Genomic DNA, 20,793 nt, shown 5'->3' on the forward strand with positions numbered 1-20,793 from the left:
GGAGAGAGAGATGCTTCTCACTGGATACTCCCGTTGGAGATCTGCCCTCCCAAATCTAAAGGAGGATGAATGCAGATACAGCAGGCATAGGAGACTCTCTGTAGGCGTCTGGATTTCAGCCGCAGATATTGACACTAGTTTGGTATCTTGACGGCGTTAACAACAAGTAATACCCCGCTAAGCAATGACAGCCTTTTGGACTTGGCGTTCTGGCCTCCGGAAATGCAAGGCGCATGAAATCACAAAGAGGTCTCTGCCACGGACTTCTTGTGTTTCCAAAAACTGCCAAGTCTGGTTCCTCTTGTCCTGCGAGGCTAATCTTGAATCAGATTTAGAGCAAATGTAAAAAAAAAAAAAAAAAGAAAAAAAAGAAACGGTTTCCAGGATGTTGCTACATTTCTATTATAGTACAAACACGACACCGAAACAACACGCAGTCCAGAAATGATGAGAAAATGTTCCGTTTTTTTTTTTCAGTTCTGATTGTATATAGTTTGAAAACAGAGATGTCTGTTCAGTTCTGATTGCATATAATTTGAAAACAGAGATGTCTGTCGGTTTCTAACTGTAGCGTGGATTGTGCAATCCATCCATTCCTTCCTTGGCTGGCGGTATATGATTGTCATAATATTTATACTTACAGTACAAATGAACACAAATAATACACAGCTTTCAAGCCTGACATGTACAGGCACTGATGAGAGAACAAAAAGACTTATCTTGGCTCATCATCTTGAGTCAGGAACCGGTGCCTGTGTCACACAACATGATTAACGCTGAAAGAATGTTCAGCCTTATACCTCCTTCCTGTATGTTAATGGCGCGGTTCCATATGTTCCGTATTCATTCAAAAGGTTTTTTTTTTTTTTGGTTTTGTTTTGTTTGATACCCTGCCAATTTGCTCGAAGTGCTATGACTAAAATCCTCACAGGACTTTCTGCAGTTTCTCTCTTGATGCTACTCCAGCTGAAAATACATCTACAGAGACGTAATTTGAATAAGAACGTTAACTTTGCGACGGAAGAAAACAGCTAATCCAGCGTTACTTTTGACCAAAGCTAGCAGAACATGACAGGGGCTTATAATACACTTGAGGCTGTCCTCAGTTCAAGTAACTCTTAAAATGGTGGTAGCTTACCGGGACTGATGAAAATTCTTTGGCTTATTGAATTGCGTCACCTTTTAGAGAGGTCTGATGATTGTGGGTGTTGAAAGAGATCCGTCAGACCGACTGACAACACCTGTAGGGCTGTTTACGGAGTCTCAAGCCGAGACACTCTGAGGGCAGATTTGCTGAAAACTTAATATGAATTTGTCATCACAGATGTCAATCTCCCTTTATAAACTGGCGTCCCGACCTGAAAACAGCAGCCTCCGGCAAACGCCGCGGTGAGATTCTAAAACGCACGTGAGAGGCGATCAGACCAGGTACCTTAAGAGGATGATGTCACTGTGGTTTAAAACTATTAGCAGCACAGAAACATTACGTGACATTATGCTTCATTTTGACTCAGGGCAAGGAGGCAGAAATAAGTAACAATTACAAGCTTATATAATGCAGACTTCAAAATGTTTGGCATTATGATGAATTTTAATACTGTCACTTTTTTTTTTCTTTTTTTTTGCCACTTCTCCCTGTGGCCACATCACAACAGAACGTCAGAATGAGCTGGGTAATTATGTAAACAAAACAATGCTGCCACTGAGTACTTCAGTGGGGTTTTTTTTTTGGCACAGTTCTTTGCATCAATTCACACTTCATGTTTGAGAGACAGTTAAATTGTCACTATTGGCTGCTGAGTGCCTATATAGTCTGATCAGCTGTTCTTCAACCTCCAGTTCTATCACTCCTCTTATATATATATATATGGCAACCAAACACCACACACACAAACCATTCCAATGCTGTCTTAATTTCATTTACTTACCAAATTAAGCCCAGATTAAGTTGAGTTGTGGGCCCCACTAGGAGCCCCTTCATTTGCCCTGGTATTTATACTGCAATTTCTTGGAGTCCATAGTGCACAAAATCACAAAATAAGAGACAGACGTAATCTGCGATAGAGTTACCATACATGTCTGACTCATAGAGCCGCGATACTTAATTCCTACCGAAAACGTAAGGAGAGTATGGGGCTAAATTTCGAGGAACCAGCTGTGTGCCAGACTGTTTGAGCGTGATACAGGCACCCAAGAGAAGTTTCCTTCGCAATAGCCCACTCGTCACATTTCAGTGAAATATTTCTTCATCATATCAGAAGTAAACACACATCCCGAATCCTGAACATTTTTGACGGCAATAGCACGCGTCTTTTTTTTTTTCCAAAATCAGAATCTAAAACACGTGGTAGAAAATTAAACCGTTTCTCCGACGATGAATTATTTGGAAAAAGTTTTATCGCGGGATGGCAGCCAGCTACGGCGTGAGCAACCCTACTCACCATGTTTTTCTCATCGGAGAAGAATAATAGAAAATGTCACCGCCTGCTGTGTTAATAACCACCATTTGTCGGAGATTACATTGTTGGGATTGTGGCCCGATCTGCTGAGGTATAATAGATGGGAAATCAAACCAGTTGTTTTCAAAGGGAAGTCAGGGAAATGGCTCCTTGTGGTAAGTGGTTTGCTTTGGCTCGCCGAACGGCGAGTATAACAGTGCCATATTGATCCTCACACACGTGCGTTGTCTGTATGCTGTTACTGGACATCCGTTTGCCCTAAATACTGTTGACAAGCTCACATGCCCCTCCACACAGACAGCCCAAGGCTGCCCTGGCTCTCGTGAGGTTCGGCCTAAACTTTTTTTTCTTTCTCGCTTTCTTTCTTTCTTTGTTTTTTTTTGTGAGTGACGAACAGTGAGTGGCTCTGCTGAATCCAACAGAAAGTTTCAGTGTAATATAGGCTTGGAAGAGACGCAGAATAGCTTACCTTTTGTGATCGAAAATCTCACATAAATACAAAGACAGCTGCTTTTCTCGTTCCAACAGCGCGGTTATATTGTCCCACACAGGTTACGGGTCACTGACTTATAGATCAGGTTATCTGATTGGTTAATGACTTCATACGTGGCACGGGTCATAAGAATGATTTAGTTAGGAGGTGACAACAGAAAAAAATTAGATTCTTAGATTATATTATTAGACATAGTATAAAACAGAGATTAACGTACGCTATGCTCTTCTTAAATTTTATACAGAAGAATCTAACTCAAGAGGGCGTCAACAATTCCATATCAGTTTAATGAATGCATGTCTAACAGAGAAGAATAGAAAAAAAAAGACACAAGAAAGATGTTTCCGTGTGATAAACCCAAGTACACAAATGACAGAGTCGTGTGTAATGGAGAGAGAATCTGGGGGTTGTTCCATTTTCTGTTCTTCATCATCTGAGCAAGAGATACACGAAAAACAGTCCTGAATCTTTCAAAGTCCTCTGTGATGATGCACTGTTTAACCGCAAACAAATGAAATTCCGTCTCCTTGTTCCATTTGAGACCTGTTTCGGCTGTGCAGAAACAAGATGCACGCAGAATTCTGCATTTTATATTTATTCATTCTCAAGTCATATTAAATAGACTGCACTTGCTTTCAATTCTCACATGCTGGAGAACAGACGTATTATGGGTTTCTTTGCCTTGGGTTTCGTGTGCTAAAAGAAAGGCATTTTGCCTTCTGTTGTGGTTACCAGACGGTAATGGGGAATGTATACATCAAGTCAAAAGCTCTCTTTCTCTCTCTCTCTCTCCCTCTCTTTGTCTGTTTCTCTCTCTCTCTCTTTCTTTGTCTGTCTGTCTGTCTCTGTCTCTCTCTCTCTCTATCTCTCCCTCTCTCTTTTTGTCTGTCTGTCTCTCTCTCTCTCTCTCTCTCTCCCTCTCTCTTTTTGTCTGCCTGCCTGTCTGTCTGTCTGTCTGTCTCTCTCTCTCTCTCTCTCTCTCTGTATGTCTCTTGTTCTCTTGCTCTCTTGCTCTTGGCCTCACATCAAGTGAATTGAACTGTTGATTTTTGTCAGTGTGACTTTGACAGTGACGGTAAGAATAATGATAAAGGGAAAAAGACGGAAAACTGCTTGGGAAGTATGTTCCTGGTTTCATTAGAAATTCTGATGGCTTTGTATGTAAACAGGAAAGCTTTGATCCACGGTTAACCCGGTTGTGGAAAATGCCCAACATTCCGTTTTTGCGATCTACGACAAGGCAGACAGAATCTCTGTTACATAAAATGACCCAGCTCTCCCTAGAGAGTGCTTTGGATTCAGTGCTTGAGCCAAAGAACATGGCATGCCCAATTTATTTTAATAGAACAGAGTCAATGTGCCACAATGCACATATCCAATAACAGCCCTAGACTTATTGCCAACAATGGTTCCCAAAACCATTTAGGATTTCTCATTTGAAGTCTTTCTGTAGTATTTTGTTTTTACAAATGATTTTATGCTGTCAGTTATGTTTTTTTTTTCTTTTTCTCCAAACATATGGAGCTATGTGAGTGTATGGAAATGGCTGTTTTCTGATGTAGGCCTACACCGTGATGAAACGGAGAGGAACGGACAGTTTAATGTTTTGAATCTGTTCTTACTGTCATACGAGCGAAGGAACAAGAGCTCCTCGGGGAGCTATTGGCAGGCATAAATAAACACAGGAAAGTTGAGTTTACTGTAAAATTGTCCCTTCGCTAAATTTTTGACAAAGCCCGTTACGTAACGCGCGAAAGCTCGGTTGCGCAGCGACGTTTAGCGAGCTTCAAAGCCCTGCCGATCACGCTGAGAAACATCTGAATTATAGTGATAAAGTTTGGAGTGTCATCAGCGAATTTAAACAGACTGCAGCCCGGTTGGAAATATTACGTTCACAGTTGTAGTCTATACGTACGCCCCCCCCCCCCCCCCCTTTGTGTGTGTTCCTGTTGCGTCTTGAATTGATAGACTTTCTCCAGCTGTAACTAATTGCGTTGACTGTGCCTGTAGGTGGTGCAGATTCAGGCTTCAGGCTGTGAAGAGGATGCATTATTGTACAGTTTCCCCATAAGAACACAAAGAGTTAAGCGGGGGAACCAGACCTTTGGGAAATGAAATGTTAAGTTCTTGTGTCAGACTAACATTTAAAACCACCCGTAAGGGTTCTCGTTGAAGAGACAGGTGTGAGTTTTTTAGATTACTTTGATTTAGTGTGGTGGCTCAGGAAAAAAAAAAAACGAACTATTTAGCTACAGCTCAGGTTATGAGGGTAGAGCCAAATTCTGCATCTGGGATTTGCAGTTTGAATCCAAGCTATGGTGCACGTGCCCACTGTGGCTTGGAATCGAAAGGGAACGCAGTTGGCCCCTGTGACTGGAGCGTAGGGGTGAGACTTATCCAATCACGGGTAATTGAGCATTTCCAAATTGAGTAGAAAATAAGGAAAAATAAATGTTTTTTAAAAAAAAAAAACGAGGAAGTTTTTTTGGAATTGTCTGTGATTGCTTTAAAGCGGAAAAGTGTGGTTTTGCAACTCATTTTTATTGTTAATGGTCTCTTGGCTTTTCCTCTGTTTCTGTCTCTGTTATTGTGTCAGTTCAACTGTTGGCACATATTTCTCCTGAGGAACAACTTGTGACCTCCTTCGAATATTAAACGGTACTGGAAATTATTCAGCCTCATTTAAAGTGAATTGAAATGTTTTGGAGAAACATTTCTGGTGAATAGTAAACAGTTACCTGGCTTGGTTTCTGAGTTGAGCCGAAATAAAAGAACTTGTTCAGTTTATCTTAAGAGTTTCCAGTACTGTGTGAATGAGGATTAGGGTTGGAATTTCTGAAGTGTTGACATTTAAAATGTGTATGAAAAGATATTGTTTGTGGCCTGATTTTTCTGAAATGAAGAACTGGTGTAAAATATACAAAATGGTTGGCAATTCATTACAGACTCCTTACTTTGAAAATCTCAATCATAGAACAGTATTACAACATGCAAAGGAAAATATCTAGTTTTTCAAGCAGCACTTTGCATGGTTTAGACAGGAACAGTCAAGCAACACCATGTATCCTCTGTACAATACTATGACCATTGGAAAACATGAACCACATTTCCACTGAGACGACATTGGTTGGAAAGATGTCTCCTCAGCTTTGAACAGTGAAGCTGCAACAGATACATTACTGCTAGGACGAGAGTGGATGAAACTTAAGGCCAACTGTCTTTTGCCCCCCCCCCCCCCCTCCCCCCCCATTTTAAGTTTTGATCGCTGTCATTGAAGGTATAGGTACGTGTTTATCACATTGTTATGATTCTGTCTCTAAACAGTATTTTCTGACCCTGTGACTGGGCCGGTCGTTGCTCAGACATCCTGACAAAACGATGAGGTAGCAATGAAACTCAGTAGTACCACTGGATGCTTGAACGGGCTTCATTCGGTTGTGGAAAACATTCAATGATTTTTCTACGGTTTTCATGGCCATTTCGAAAGATTTTCTGGCTTTTCATGGCAAGTTATGGAATTTTACTTTGGAAGAATCGTCACACTGCCATCGCTATTATTGTTACTGAAAATTATTTTAAGAAAGGATAGGAGACAGTGACAATGGCTCCACCCAGTGGACAAATACTCAAACAACGATGTCCTGTCTTATTTTTTTATTAAAGTGTTTGGACACCCATAAAAGTACAAACAGGAGACATAACAAAAGACGAAAACGTAAACGCACTTAGACGTTTGATGTTCTCACTAGCTCTCGCTCAAGACTCGGATGAGCAACACCTTATTGCATGACTTACGTGACTCATTCACCACACAAAGAATCGTACCGTCGAGACGTGTCAGCGCGTCAGATGAACCTCTGAGTGAGTCTTTTCCCCATGTCAAATACCGAGCTGGTTCTCGTCTGCTACCCGATGCTTCACTGGTGGCTTTATTCCATCAGTCCTCTGTCCAGGTGTGCTGTCTGTCAGTGTTCCTGAGATAACATCAGTGCTCAAAAAAAGAGAGACAGGTACGAGACCCCCCAGGCCATATGAGCAGTGACCCCCCCCAGCCTTGGGTGGGCTGGAAGTGCTGGAATAAGGCTACAATAGGTCTGGGGTGGGGGGTCGGGGCTTGGGGCTTGGGGGGGGGGGGGGGGGGGGGGGGGGGGGGGGGGGGGGGGGGGGGGGGGGGGGGGGTACCTGTTACTTGGGAAAATGCAAGCCTCAGGACACTACTGCTGATAGTGAAGCCTTTAGAGCCCAGAGTGTGGAGTGACTGCCCTGACCCCAGAACCCTCAGAGGAACCATGGAGGAGGGGAAGAGGAATTGCCTAAGGGGGTCTCCTGCTTGAGGTCACCTGGGAGAGAAAGAGAGAGAGAGAAAGACAGAGAGAGAGAGAGAGAGAGAAATAGAGAGAGTGGGAGAGAAAGAAAGACAGAGAGTGTGAGAGGAGGGGAGAGAGAGCAAGAGAGAGGTCTGTTCAAATTACATCGTGGTGAATGAGGCGCTGTGTTCTCGGTAGATATGGGAACTAGCGTGTCGTTATAGACAAAACCTCGAGATACACCCTACAGTGTTCAAATGTCTGACCGTTAACCTTGTCCAGCACTACTTATTTTGGACGACACAATTAACGAGGCTGTTTGTCTGCGGTAATAAATAAACCTTCAAACCTTCAGCTGTCCCTTTACTGCTTTCATTTCAGTCACAATGTGATGCAGAACTAATGTATGAAAACATATGCCTTAGTAGCAGCCAAAAGGTTTTGAAAGGTCACACTGCCCTCTTCTGGCCGGTCACTGAAATGAAACATATCAGAATATTGCCCCAGCGTTGTAATAAGAAGTATGACATTGCAAAACTCTCCTGTCATCTATTTTTATTTATTTATTTATTTTTCAAGGTTTAGCTTAATCCTCACTCAGTCGTCTCCATCACAGAAGTCAACCTTACTGGTGTGGTGCAATAAAATAACATGCCACAGCAAACTTACACATCAAGAAAATACATCACTTCAGAAGGAAGAAATCAGTGAAGATTAAAACCAATGATGCAGTTTTTTTTCCCCTCTCCCCGCTCTGTTGAACAGATAAGCTTTTGATGAATACAGAGGTTTCTTGATTACATACCCGCTAATGAAACGCAACCAATTCGCAGCCATTGATCAGTTTAAAGGTCAGTTTTATTTGTCATCTGTTTCAACCCCACACTCTGTCTCTCCAGAACCATACTGATGTGTTTACCCTCTGCTTTCGCTCTGCAGGCTTGTTGCTCTCACACCGACGAATATCAGTCAATGACTCTAGAGACGCCTTCGCGCACAAGAAATGAGAATATCCATCAAAATCAGAACAATTTACCTGCAATTTGCCTCTAATGTGTCCATGATGTGTCATTACTTGGCTTATTCCCTGTTAGAATTGTTCTGCTCGTGCATGTGTGCGTGTCTGTGTCTGTGTCTGTGTGCGTGTGTGTTTGCACATGTAAATGATGGACATGATTTCTTGTATTGTATCGGGTCCCCATGGTGTTTCTGTCACATAATATGCACGAGGCCTGTAAACAGCACAGAAAGCTTAGAGGGGTCAGGCAATAAGATAGCAGGCATGTTTGTGCACGCACACACAGACAGAGACACAGACACAGACACACACACACACACACACACACACGCGCGCGTATGACAGACTGCTAAGGAGGGAGTTGTGTTAGTGGTCTTTTAGTCACAGAATTGTGTCACTGCGCAGTAGGAGACTGTTGGCACATTTACTGGCCGTGAGCCACTGCAGTGTCTGAGGCTGGTGGAGATTTGCATTCAAACAAGGTCATTTAACAACCATCTCATGAAATATTTTTTTATGATCGGTGTGATACAGAGCTGTTAACATGCCCCTCTTTTCACTCTGTGTGCATGGAATGCATTGCACTGTTTCTTAATGCGTGCACAAATGCACTGCTATTACACACACGTACACACTCACACACACACACACACACACACACACACTCACACACACACACACATGCACACACACACGCACACACACACAAAAACACACACTGTTTCTTAATGCATGCACAAATGCACTGCTATTACACGCACACACACACTCACACACACACTCACACACACACACACACAATTTGGTTTTTAGCATCTGGAGTGACTAAGCCAGTATTGTGCCTAAAGACATAACCACATCATTGCTTCACTGTCACTCTGTGCAGTCACACATAAAGGTTGCACATGCAAACAGACACAGCCTGATCTGTAAATCATGAGAATGTCCCATACACTCAGGGAGTGCACAGTAGTGTGTGAATATCTGTGACTGGTAATATGTTCTCTATGAAGTTATTGAACATACACTGTGTATCAGGGAAAGAGTAAGCAGACTAATTTAGCTGAGAAAGAGAGAGAGAGAGAGAGAGAGAGAGAGAGAGAGAGAGACAGGGAGAGGGAGAGAGGGAGAGAGAGAGGGGGAGCACAGACGAGACATGGAGACATCAAAGTGAGTGTGCTCCCAACATTCCTCCAGTCACGTGAGTCCAGTGGGAAGTGAGATGTCTTTTAACATCTATCCTCAGCTGTACCCTCCTCTACATGCTCAAGCTGTAAACACATATTCATTCAGCATATCTGAAGAGCTGATGCATTACTAAAGCCCTGCAGTTCAATGGCTGTGAGATTTAATTCTTATTCACGTTATTTTAAAATGTAAAATTTCATTTGTGAATTTTTACGTGCCTTTTGATATATCCTTCATAAGAGCCAAAATGAATGTGAACGTAATTATTTTGTTTGGAAGATCAAATGCTTTCATGTTGAGAATATCTTTTTTTTTTTTTTTGACTCGTCTGATATTTGTGCAATACCAGCGTCAAACAACAGATGGCACTGTTTGTCTGCACAACTTGTCTTGTCCTCAGTCACCCATTGCTTTGAAGAAATGTCACAAAAAATACGGAGGAGGATGATGTTCAGTACAACAGAGAATAAGGAATGCATAATACAGTAAAAACATGGCCCCTACAGAGATAGTGGGGTGAGAATTTATGCTAAATTAATATAAAAAAGACAGAAGTTTTTCTAAAGATCAATTCTAGTGGACATGTCATGTATTCCCTCTCTGATAATATTATTATCATTTTTTTCCCCCAACTGATCATTTCTAATGAAAGGCCTTTCCCCCACAAGCGGTTTGCTTTGTGCTTTGTCTGTAAACACAGAGGCTTCCGTAGGTTTATTGAAAGTTCCTATGCACCCCGTCTCTCTTCTCTCGGGGAAAGGCTACACAACGGTTCTAATCAAAGGCACATTACTCAGTTCTGTCAATACTAGAGCTGCGCGCGGGAACCGTGGTTACTTTCTTCCCTCCTAATCTGCAGATCAAAGATCAGCATTCCCAATTCCTTAATCCCTCAAATCTTGTATGCTTGCATTACAGGCCTGATTGATATCAAAGCGTGAATGTGTTGTAGAGTCGATAGTTTTAAGGTCATCAAAAATGTCTCCAGTAAGGAAGATTAGGAGGGGCACAATACGTTCACCCCCCACAATTTTGGGACAGATAAATAGCAGGTATAAGCACATTTCTCGGCAAAGTAATAATTGTTCTATTCAAAATGGCTTTTTTTTTTTTTTTGCAATGAAAAAGTAATGTACCTGTACCAAATAATCAGTCTTTTGGGAAATGGTTCATTTTTTCAAGCTAAGAAGTGATTTGAGCTTTTCGAGTCTAGTGGCCCACCTGCTGTTTCACGGGCTGGGATTTTTAATTGAGTGCCAGTCGATAATAATCAATATCTATCACTCTGTCTTTAAAGTCACAGCAGTTTGAAAAGTTTGAGAAGATCAGTTGAGTGTCTGGCGTCTCTATAAAACATTCATTCTGTTCGTGATGTTTGAAACAGATATATTCTGTAGAACACACTCAATAGCAATGCGATTAAATTTTTAAAAAAAGAGTCCAAAGTCCAAAGGACGCCCTCATTTACAACGCAAGATGGGGAGCTCTAACTGTGTTTGCTGGATGCTTTCTCAGTGCATCATTCTGGGGTCACTTGGCAATAAAATGAGCTGTCAGCAAGTGAAATCTGCATAAAATACTTTACGAACATACACTGAGGTTTTTTCGGTTTTTCTCTAGAGTTATGATTGTCTCCAAAAATATTGTAATATTATTGTAGTATTGTAACAAACAACAAACGCTTCAAATTTCGAGGTCATTTTCATGACCTCTGAACCTCTTAAAACATTCATCTCCAATATCTCGGACCCAACCTTGCTTTTGACCAACCACAGCAAGCTGTCCGGTATCACGTGACAACCCAGGGCATTTACTTCCTTACAGAAGACTTTTAGAGTCTTGTCTAAGTAAATTCGAAAACAACTGGGACGCCTTCTTCGTAGGTATCGGTTAACCTTTGCCTTTGTGTATACACAGGCGCGTTTAAACACAACTGGATAACAGGCATTTATTTGCCCTCCAAGCAGATTTTGAGGTGGACTAAAGTAGGTCTCGTGGTAATGTGCGAGGTATCACGCAATGATATTAGCAACTAGTTATTGTATGTAGAGTTCGCAGTGATCAAAACATGGATAACAGATCTACCGAACGCGTGAAGCAGCACTTAATGTGAATTTTGAGCAGCTGCTGGAAAACAGATGTTTGGCTACGAAATCGACCTCACTTAGTTGCTCTACAGGGGTGCGCGACACATACAGCTTCTATAAAAACTATGTGACAAGTTGTATCGATACGCAGCCAGAGTGTAACGAGAATTACCCCACGTTAGTTTCCTTGTTTGTCTCTCTCTCGATCTTCTCTCCTTCTTTTTTCCACTAGAGGCAATAGGTAACTTCCAAGCTTCCCACCTTGCTAATTAGTTAGTCAGTTACGTTTCTGCAGTGATAGTAGCCAGCATATGTCATTGTGGGTGGCTGGGCGACATGAATACGAATGCGTTTGATTAAAAATTTCTGAACGGCACATTACTGTAGGAGATATCTGCGGCTGGACAAGGTACATTTGAAAGATGTTAAAGTGGGAATGCGGCATCCGGGGTAGATTAACTGCCGCTTGTTTGTCTTAAGTCGTGCCTTAGCTAGATGTCTCCTTCTCTTTTATTGGAGCCGGTAATAGACATTTTCTGACGGGGTTAGTTACGGCGGATCTACCTCTTCACCTTTTGAACGCGTGATAACATTAATTGCCCTGAATTTACTGTCTCAGATTGCTCTTCCGTTAAGTGTTTCATACTGAGCGCCGTTATGAGTATACCACCTTCCCTCCCCTGTTGAACTGTGCCCTGTTGTTTAAACTATCTAGTGTCAATTACGTGACACTGCCTATTGTTTTGTAGGTTGCTGGAAACCCTGGGTTTATATCAACAGATTTTTTTTGTGCTGTTAATTAGTTTCTTATCGGTTTGTTTGTGTGCAGTTATGCTTACAAGACGTAAAGAACCACCGACTACGCCCGGTCTACCAGTTTAACCTTTTTTTAAATTCTAACTAAACTGAACTAGGGTTTATAAAATCCTGTCTGTTTCTTCAGTTTGCCCAAAGGAGCCAGAGAACCCATGCTGTGTCAATATGAGGGAACTGTTTGTGTATGTATAAATAAATATATACACACACGTATAAAACAGTTCCTTGGCTGTTATTCCCAAGTCGGCATAGTCTGATGAAGTGTGTGCACTTTTCCCTTTCCCCCAACTGGATGTTAACTTGAGAAATTGGACTTCAGACTGGCCTATATTTGCCTTTTTAAGAGTAGTGCGGCAACAGGTGAGACAGCATTTTTATTCTGTCTGGGTTACTGTTCAGAGATTTCCTCTCTGTTGATTGTCAATATCTGCACCTCATATGTTTTTTTCTTTTCTGTTTTTTAAATTCTCTGTTTTGTAGAATGAAAGCTGTGTGTAGCCTTTTTTATCTGGTCCTGTTGCTCTCTCGGTGTGTTGCTCAACATGGCTCAAAGCCTAATTTTGTTCTGATGATGGTGGATGACATGGGAATAGGAGACCTTGGATGCTATGGAAACACAACTTTAAAGTATGTATCGCCTGACACTTTTATGAGACGTTCTGTTTTTCATTATTTTTTTCCCCCCTTTGCTCTCTGTAGAAGTGGTTTCATTGTTTCCAGCTTTGTGGGTTTTTTTTTTTTTTGTCATACCTCATGGCAAGTTGTGGGTTTGCTTTCAAATGAGATATGTCATCATGTTTTGTGAAACGTAACAGTGCCCACTGAGATAAGACAAATCATTTTTCTTTTAAATATACAAATCTTTTTTTTGTGTGTGTGTGTGTGTGTGTGTGTGTAATACACAGCTGTATTGACAAGTCGAGCTTCACGTGCTGTGCTCTTAATAAGATTGTTTTGGGATCGTGAATTTCTGCAGGACCCCGAATATCGATCGGCTGGCTCGGGAAGGGGTCAAACTGACTCAGCACATTGCAGCTGCTCCCCTGTGTACCCCCAGCAGGGCAGCCTTCCTCACAGGCCGGTACCCCATACGATCAGGTGAGAACGGGCTCCTTCGAAGACGTAGTACGCTGGTCCCCGAGAATGCATAAGCCTGTCCCAGTGAAGACAGGCTGCGCCTGAATAGCTGAGAAGACCGGCGTGTTCGGAATTGAACAGGCAAGCTGTTCGTAATTGATAGATCAAAAGAAATTAGAAAAAAAAAAAAGCTTAAAGCACCACCGTCATAATAGTATTGTCAGGGCTGCACTGAGTGATGTAAACAACACATCAACGGGCAGTGCTGCAGAGACGTGTATGCTGCGTGAATGGGTTTAACATCGAGGTAGAATCTGCCGTTCTCAGTTCTGTGACTCTGTGTTCATCCTGTGATGTGGACAGAGCTTGATGTTCATTGTTAAGATGTCCTGTTTTGTTTTTTTTTTTTGTTTTGTTTTTTGGATGGCCAGGAATGGTTGGCTACAACAGGATGGGCGTTTACATTTTTACCTCGACGTCCGGAGGCCTGCCGAACAGCGAGGTCACTTTCGCCAGGATAGCGAAACAACAGGGCTACGCCACTTCCCTCATAGGTGTGTTTAAAGCAATTATACATCTTAGGATTATGATCTGCGTTTTCACATTATAGTGCTTTTTAAAAAAAAAAAAAAAAAAATTAACGGCATAGCGTATGGCGTGTTTTGGAGTGCTGAAAAGTCTCAGCTCTTTTCAGATAATTAACACTTTTTAAGCTTTTGAATGCTCAGCGTATTTTGTAAACAATCAAATTTTTCCTCCCTCCACGTTCTTGCCCGTGCCAGGTAAGTGGCACCTGGGACTGAACTGTGAACGGAGTGGCGATCACTGCCACCACCCCATCGCCCACGGCTTCGACCACTTCTACGGCATCACCATGACCAACATGCGCGACTGCCAGCCCGGTCACGGCTCCGTGTTCGACAACGTGTACCATCACATTCCGCGTAAGACGCTGGGGGTCGGGTTGGCCACCGCGGCCTTTCTTCATTACCTGGGCTTCGTCACCGTGACCCGCAGGATGGCCCTGGGGGTTTCAGCGCTAGCGGGAACGGTTTTCGGCCTGTTTTCTTTGTTCGTTTACACGTACCCCAACTTCAACTGCCTCCTCATGAGAGGCCACGAGATCGTGGAGCAGCCGTTTGTGTCGGAGGACCTGACACAGAGAATGACCGGCGAGGCCGTCGAGTTTCTAGAGAGGTATTTCGGACCTCTTTACGTGTTCAGCAGACATTTTGACTTGCTTCTAGGTTTTTGAATCATATAAACGTTCTTCTGTTTCGTAGATGCAAAGTAGCTGGCTTCAAAAGCAGTGGGCTTATTTGTATTCCTCCTGAGAGAACGTGCTTATGTGATTCGTACGCTGTTGCCAGCAAAGCCTTGTCAGCACTCGCATCAAACAGCATTTTCATTCTGTCAACCAGCAGATGAACACAGAGGCTGTGTTCTTCGTGTCACCCAGTTAGAACTGTTTCTTTTTTTTTTAATCCCTGTTTTCTTCTCGCAGGAACTCTGATCGGCCGTTCCTATTGTTCCTCTCCTTCGTCCAGGTTCACACCGCCCTTTTTGCGTCTCCGCCCTTCAGGGGGAGGAGCCAGCACGGTCCCTATGGTGACGCGGTCATGGAAGTAGACTGGAGCGTAGGTATGACGTAAACCTTTGGATGACTGTTGCCAGTGTCCTATAAGCTTATAACTAAATGTGATCACCTACTGACAAGAACAAATTATTACCAGATTGCCAAATGATCTGAAAACATAATGACTGGCATCTGGGTAAGTTTCTTTTGTCAGGATAATGCATTTAGTATGGAGTGATGTTGAATCGCTGTTGTCTCAGACAAGGACACGGTTTCGAGCACAGCAGCTGATCATAATCGTTGTAATTGTTGCCGCGTTTGTCATTATGCGGTAATTGTCCTCATTTCATGGAAAGGACAATTTTCTCTGTAATGTGGGAACACAAGAATGAGGAATGGAACAAAATGAATTGTGGTTTAGTGCATTATTCCAGTGATTACAGTTACTCCAGGCCTTCAGAAATCGAGTTTGCAGCAATTGCGGCCTTTTGGGAGAAGCATGTCCTATTCAGTCTTCCTTGTTGCATTTTCGTAAAGATTGTGAACGTGTTTTATTCTCAAAAGAGCTACAACACAAATATCTAACTGTCTCATTTCTCAAATACAAAAAAATGTTTTTGTTAACCGGAGTTAGCTATAATCGACAAAACCTCCGGAGACTTCAGTGCAGGGATAAAATTATTTCACCTCATTTTAAGGCATAACATATTGTGACACCCACCCCTCACCAAACAAAACAGAATTGTTGGGAGAATTGGATTTACAACAACAGAATGTTTTGTGCTTGTCGCCCCACTACCTGTGGAGTTGTATTTTTTTTTTTTTGAAACTCTTTTGTTTGAAAGGGAAACAGTATAGTAAGGTGTTTGAATCTAGACCAGTGTATCACTTGGTTGTAAAGATGACAAAATTTGTGATTAGCAGTTACCCTGTGATTCAGGTCAGATCATGCAAACGCTGGAGGGCCTCAACCTGACGGAGAACACTTTGGTATACCTGACCTCCGACCAGGGCCCGCACCTGGAAGAAATCTCTGTCCATGGAGAGGTACACAGTGGTTGGAGTGGCATCTATAAAGGTATGTGATAGAATGGGGACCAGGGATTTAAACGGCGGTGTCAGATGGATGACACCGGATGACACTGTGAATATACCTTGGTCAAAGAAGAGTAGTTTCTAAACGCTTTGTCAAACCGGTCAAGTCATTTAAACTCCCACGCAGTCCGTTGAAACCCCGGCGGCGTTTTATTTCGATTCAATTTGAGTTTTAAACTTTGAATATCTTTTTGCAACTCAGCGACTTAAGGAATAAACGTTTCCTTGATTGAGACCACCTTTTTTTTTTTTTTTTTTGAGCTGTGATGTGGGGGGAAAAAAAGATTAGACAGGTGAAACTTAGTTCAAAAGAGTAGCTTTCATATCGCTTTCACCTGTCCAGTGCTGTTTCAGATCAGCACCTGGACTGAGGAAAAAGGAGATGAAAAGAAGTCAATTTAAGAGTATCTGGATGTGGACTGTGTCAGAAAGGTATAATGTGAATTGGTTTCGGTGGAGAGATACTATTATGCCCAGGGCAGGCATTGCTGTTGAAACAACTGTCTCGGTAGATTCGGGGTTTTAAAGGGAATGTTGTGAGTGATTTATCGTAGGAAAATTTAAAAGATAAAAGAGCAAGGCGGTTGATTGAGTGTCTGTATTTCATGTCGAACACTCTGTCTGTTATGAGTGTTTCATTTTGAAAGTTGAGTGGAGATTAAGAATGCCCTTTAAAGGGTTTTTTTTTTTCTTTCAACGGGGGGGCTTTAATCACACATCAAAGTTTGTTTCTCCAAACATCTCACCACAAAGCTGACAGACGTTCCATACTAATACTCTACGCTTTGACAAACTCCTCTCCTCTCCTCTCTTCTCCTATCTTTATGAGTTAGGAGGGAAATCGACCAATTGGGAGGGAGGGATTCGGGTGCCTGGGATATTACGCTGGCCTGGGATGTTACCTGGTGGGAAAATTGTGGATGAGCCCACTAGTAATATGGATATTTTTCCCACGGTGGTGAAGTTGACTGGAGCTCCCATTCCCAATGACAGGTGAGCTGAAATCACACTGAAACATGTCAGTCAAAAACATTGAGTGGTACATATTTAAGATTCTGGGGGTACTCAACACTGCATCGTGTTGTAGGTCCTCCGCAATATTGATTCGGATTTAAGAGTAGATGTCTTTGGCGAAACTTAGCTGGACATGTATCATATTAATACTTGTACGATTCTCCTACGCATCATGAGTAGTCTGTCAAGGAATGATTAGAGGTCGCATTCTCTCCGCTCCGCATTAAACTGTGGTTACAGAGTAACTGAATAATAAAAGGAAAATCAATCGTCTTTGTATAATTTTTGCACATTGATGTTTTGCCCGGCAGCCTGAAAAAGAGCATCCACCCACCGTTAATGTAATTGTATTTGAGACAAGAGGACATGCAGCGTATGACTGTTGGTGTTTGTGTATTTATTGTGTGTGTCTTCCTCTCTCAGAGTGATCGATGGCCGTGACCTTTTGCCCTTATTGAGAGGTCAAGTGGAGCGGTCGGATCACGAGTTCCTGTTCCACTACTGCAATGCCTACCTAAACGCTGTCAGATGGCGCCCTGTCAACAGTAAATCCTCTCAGACATGAACTTTAGCATATATCCATGTGACCGTGATACAGAACGTTTATGTTAGTTTATTATTCTTCAGAATAACGTTATTCCTTCACACGTGCTCACTAACACCACCCTTCATTGACCCGATTGTCATGCATATTCACATCCTCCTAAGAGATTTGTTAAGAGAGTTGGTGATCTTTATGAATCTGTCCTTTTTGAGTGTACGGGACAAAATGTATCAGGAGAAAAAGCGGCATTGACCTTACGTGGTGATGAGGTCACTTTGTACCGTTAATGTTCTGTTTTACAGGTAGCTCCATCTGGAAGGCATTCTTCTTCACTCCTAATTTCTATCCTGAGAACGCGACCGCCTGCTTCCACACATTCGTATGCTTCTGCACCGAGGAGTACGTGACCCGACACGACCCGCCCTTGCTTTTCGACCTCTCCAGGGACCCGTCCGAGAGCGTCCCGCTGACCCCGGCCACCGAGCCCTCCTTTCACTCTGTCCTCGAGACGATTCGGTCGGCCGCGCGTCGCCACGCCGAGGGTTTGACCCCGGTACCAAATCAAATATCCTTTGGAAATCTGATGTGGAAACCCTGGCTGCAGCCTTGCTGCTCTTCACTGTCCCAACTCTGCAGCTGTGACAGAGACCACCAGAGAGGCCCCCAGAGTCCTGACTCTATCCCCTAAACCTGGGAGAACGGACGCAAAGTAGAACAAAAGAAGCGAAGTGGAGCCATGGGGGGTGGGGGGAAAGGTCACGACTCAGCGTCCGCTGCCTCTGACTGTTAAGTAGTGGTCCGTTGTCAGCAGCAGTGCTCATAGCATGATTCCTAAGATCATTCCCTTTTTTAGTAAACTGTTTTTTTTTAAGCTAGGCTGTGTAACAGATCTGAGGAATACCCTATGGGTTGGCACTGTGTAATAGTCTGGGGCTCAATGGTGCTGTAAATTTTGGCGTGTGAGGAAGCTCTTCTCTGGACATCATGCAGCGCGTGCCTAATTGGATAATGCGGCATGAGCTGAATAAACAGATTAAGTAAAATCCCCCCCCGCCTTGGTTTCGCTCATTACCGTTCGCTCTCCCCGGCCTCGACCGTTTCCAACGTTAAGAAAAAGAGTCGATAACCTGTTTCAGTTGGAAGACTAGAACCAAGCCGCCGCCGCCCCGGGCTTCACTGCGTCGGTAGGTCATCGGCTGACGCTGGCGGACAGCTCAAGTCAACGTATCGGTGCTTTGGGGTTTGGGACGACCCCTCGCTCCTCCGGTGGAAATGGAACGCGCTACAACGTCCCCTAACTGCCGCTCGATCCGCACGTCTCAGATTCTCCCGAGAGGAACGTCAGAGATAAGAAAAAAAAACCTCTTGGTTTAAAACATGGTCACAGACCTCACATCTGTCTTGCTCATCATCAGAATGGAGATAATAAGAGATTTAAACTTGGAACCGACAACCCTGGGTTTTAGAACATGGGCAAACAAGGGCATTGGCAAGGTGAAGGACCTTTTCCAAAATAAGACTTTTTTCAAGTACTGGAGGCTTCGAAGTTATATTGCAACGTCCCAAAACCACTCAATTAAATGTTCACTGTGTTCCGCTTTAGATGAAGCAATCCTCCATCATGAGGAGGTAATATGTCATAAATTTCTGACGATTTAATTCATATCGTTACATTATAAATGAGTCATGTTTCCATTTATAAGATATAATATCATCCTTATTACAACATTTTGACACCAGTATTGCAGCTGAGTGGAAAACATGTAATTCCTTGAGAGGTACATTGTTTTACTGCTCAATAATAAGAGAATATGGAAAGTTACACTTGACATAATTTTGGTCGGTGTACGTACATTTTTTTAATATCACATTAGCTGATCAGAAAATGGGGGAAATTCTTTAACTTTATGGAGAATAATTCAGCAGAGCTAGCGTTTGCTTTTTCAGTTAATATTTCGACCGCGGCGTGTTATTACATTACACCTGTCCTGGCCTCACTTCATTGGCTCCCAATTCGTGCAAGGGCAGATTTCAAGGTCTTCTCATTGACACATAAAATTCTACACGAGCTTGCGCCGGCCTACCTATCCGACTTAATTGCAACTTATAACCCCCCCCCCCCTCCCACAAACCCTGCTCTCTCAAGGTGCTGGGTTATTAGTCGTTCCAAGAGTTAAAAAGAAGTCTCCTGACTACCGAGCCTTTTCCTGTCGTTCTCCCTTCCTCTGAAATAGTCTACCTGCAGAAATTGGGGAGGCAAACTCTCTTGACACCTTTAAAATTCAAACTAAAGACTTATCTATTTTCTGGAACGTATGGATAATATCATTTCGATTTGACCATTAGGGAGTCGCGGTCTCTGCCTGTAGGCTCTGTCTGTCATAGTTTTAGTTGAGTTCTGGCGGTTTAGACGTCTCTCACAGTCTCTCTCTGCCCCCCCCCCCTCCCCTTTCCTTTCCTTTCTGGCACGACTGTGTTGTTGTCCATAATTGACCTGTTCTCCTCTGTCTGTGTGAGTGGTTGTTGTCTGTCTCTCGCTGCTTGGATGTGGCTCTCGTCTCTAGGTCGGTAGCTTGACTTGGTCCCCTCGTCCCCGCGTTCCCTGGGCTATCTTGCCCTGCGTGGCCCTGCTCCTCCTGCACCTTCCGCAGCTATTAGCTTCGCAGTGTTAATGCATCTATGCACTACATTCTTTATTTGCTTTATTAAGTCCTGATACCCCATTAATGCTCTCCTTCCCCCCACCCCCATCTTCTGTGTGTGTGTGTGTGTGTGTGTCATATGCTTGAGTATGAATGCCTTGTGAGAGTGTGGCTGTCTTCCTCCCAGGTGTGCCCTGCCCTCCTCTGTCTTCTTCACCCCCCCCATCTACACCCCCCCCCCCCCCCCCATCGACCTCCTCCTCATCGCTACCCCCCCCTCGTCCTGCTTTTCTTGTCTTTATCTTCTCTGCTAATATGTTTTTGTTTTTTGTTTTTTTGGAATTATGGTTGTATTAATTGTAATTGCCCACTGGGTTGGCACCTATTGCACACCTGTCTGGCCATCAAAGGGTCTCCTCTCTGTGGTCCTTCTCAAGATTTCTTCCATTTTTTCCTAGTTACACTTGGTTTTTTTGG

The 20,793-nt window shown here is 43.1% G+C and overlaps 1 protein-coding gene across 1 annotated transcript; it reads left to right on the forward strand.

The window, feature by feature from the left end:
• Positions 1 to 12,640: 12,640 nt before the first annotated feature.
• On the forward strand, positions 12,641 to 18,704 carry sts (steroid sulfatase (microsomal), isozyme S). The gene is made up of 10 exons (XM_030780085.1): positions 12,641 to 12,728; positions 12,849 to 12,995; positions 13,345 to 13,466; positions 13,877 to 13,999; positions 14,228 to 14,642; positions 14,950 to 15,086; positions 15,962 to 16,099; positions 16,950 to 17,109; positions 17,554 to 17,675; positions 17,977 to 18,704. The coding sequence occupies exons 2-10, from the start codon at positions 12,850 to 12,852 to the stop codon at positions 18,360 to 18,362; spliced, it is 1,749 nt and encodes a 582-aa protein (XP_030635945.1). The 5' UTR covers positions 12,641 to 12,728; position 12,849; the 3' UTR covers positions 18,363 to 18,704.
• Positions 18,705 to 20,793: the final 2,089 nt, after the last annotated feature.

The sequence above is a fragment of the Chanos chanos genome, chromosome 7 (assembly GCF_902362185.1).
Source record: "Chanos chanos chromosome 7, fChaCha1.1, whole genome shotgun sequence".
Classification (NCBI taxonomy): domain Eukaryota; kingdom Metazoa; phylum Chordata; class Actinopteri; order Gonorynchiformes; family Chanidae; genus Chanos; species Chanos chanos.

Bases quoted from the DNA above. Each gene is read 5' to 3' on its own strand.
- sts (XM_030780085.1), top strand. From the start codon at position 12,850: ATGAAAGCTGTGTGTAGCCTTTTTTATCTGGTCCTGTTGCTCTCTCGG. The intron at 12,996-13,344 runs GTATGTATCGCC...GAATTTCTGCAG, and splicing joins TATGGAAACACAACTTTAAA to GACCCCGAATATCGATCGGC. The intron at 17,676-17,976 runs GTAAATCCTCTC...TCTGTTTTACAG, and splicing joins CAGATGGCGCCCTGTCAACA to GTAGCTCCATCTGGAAGGCA.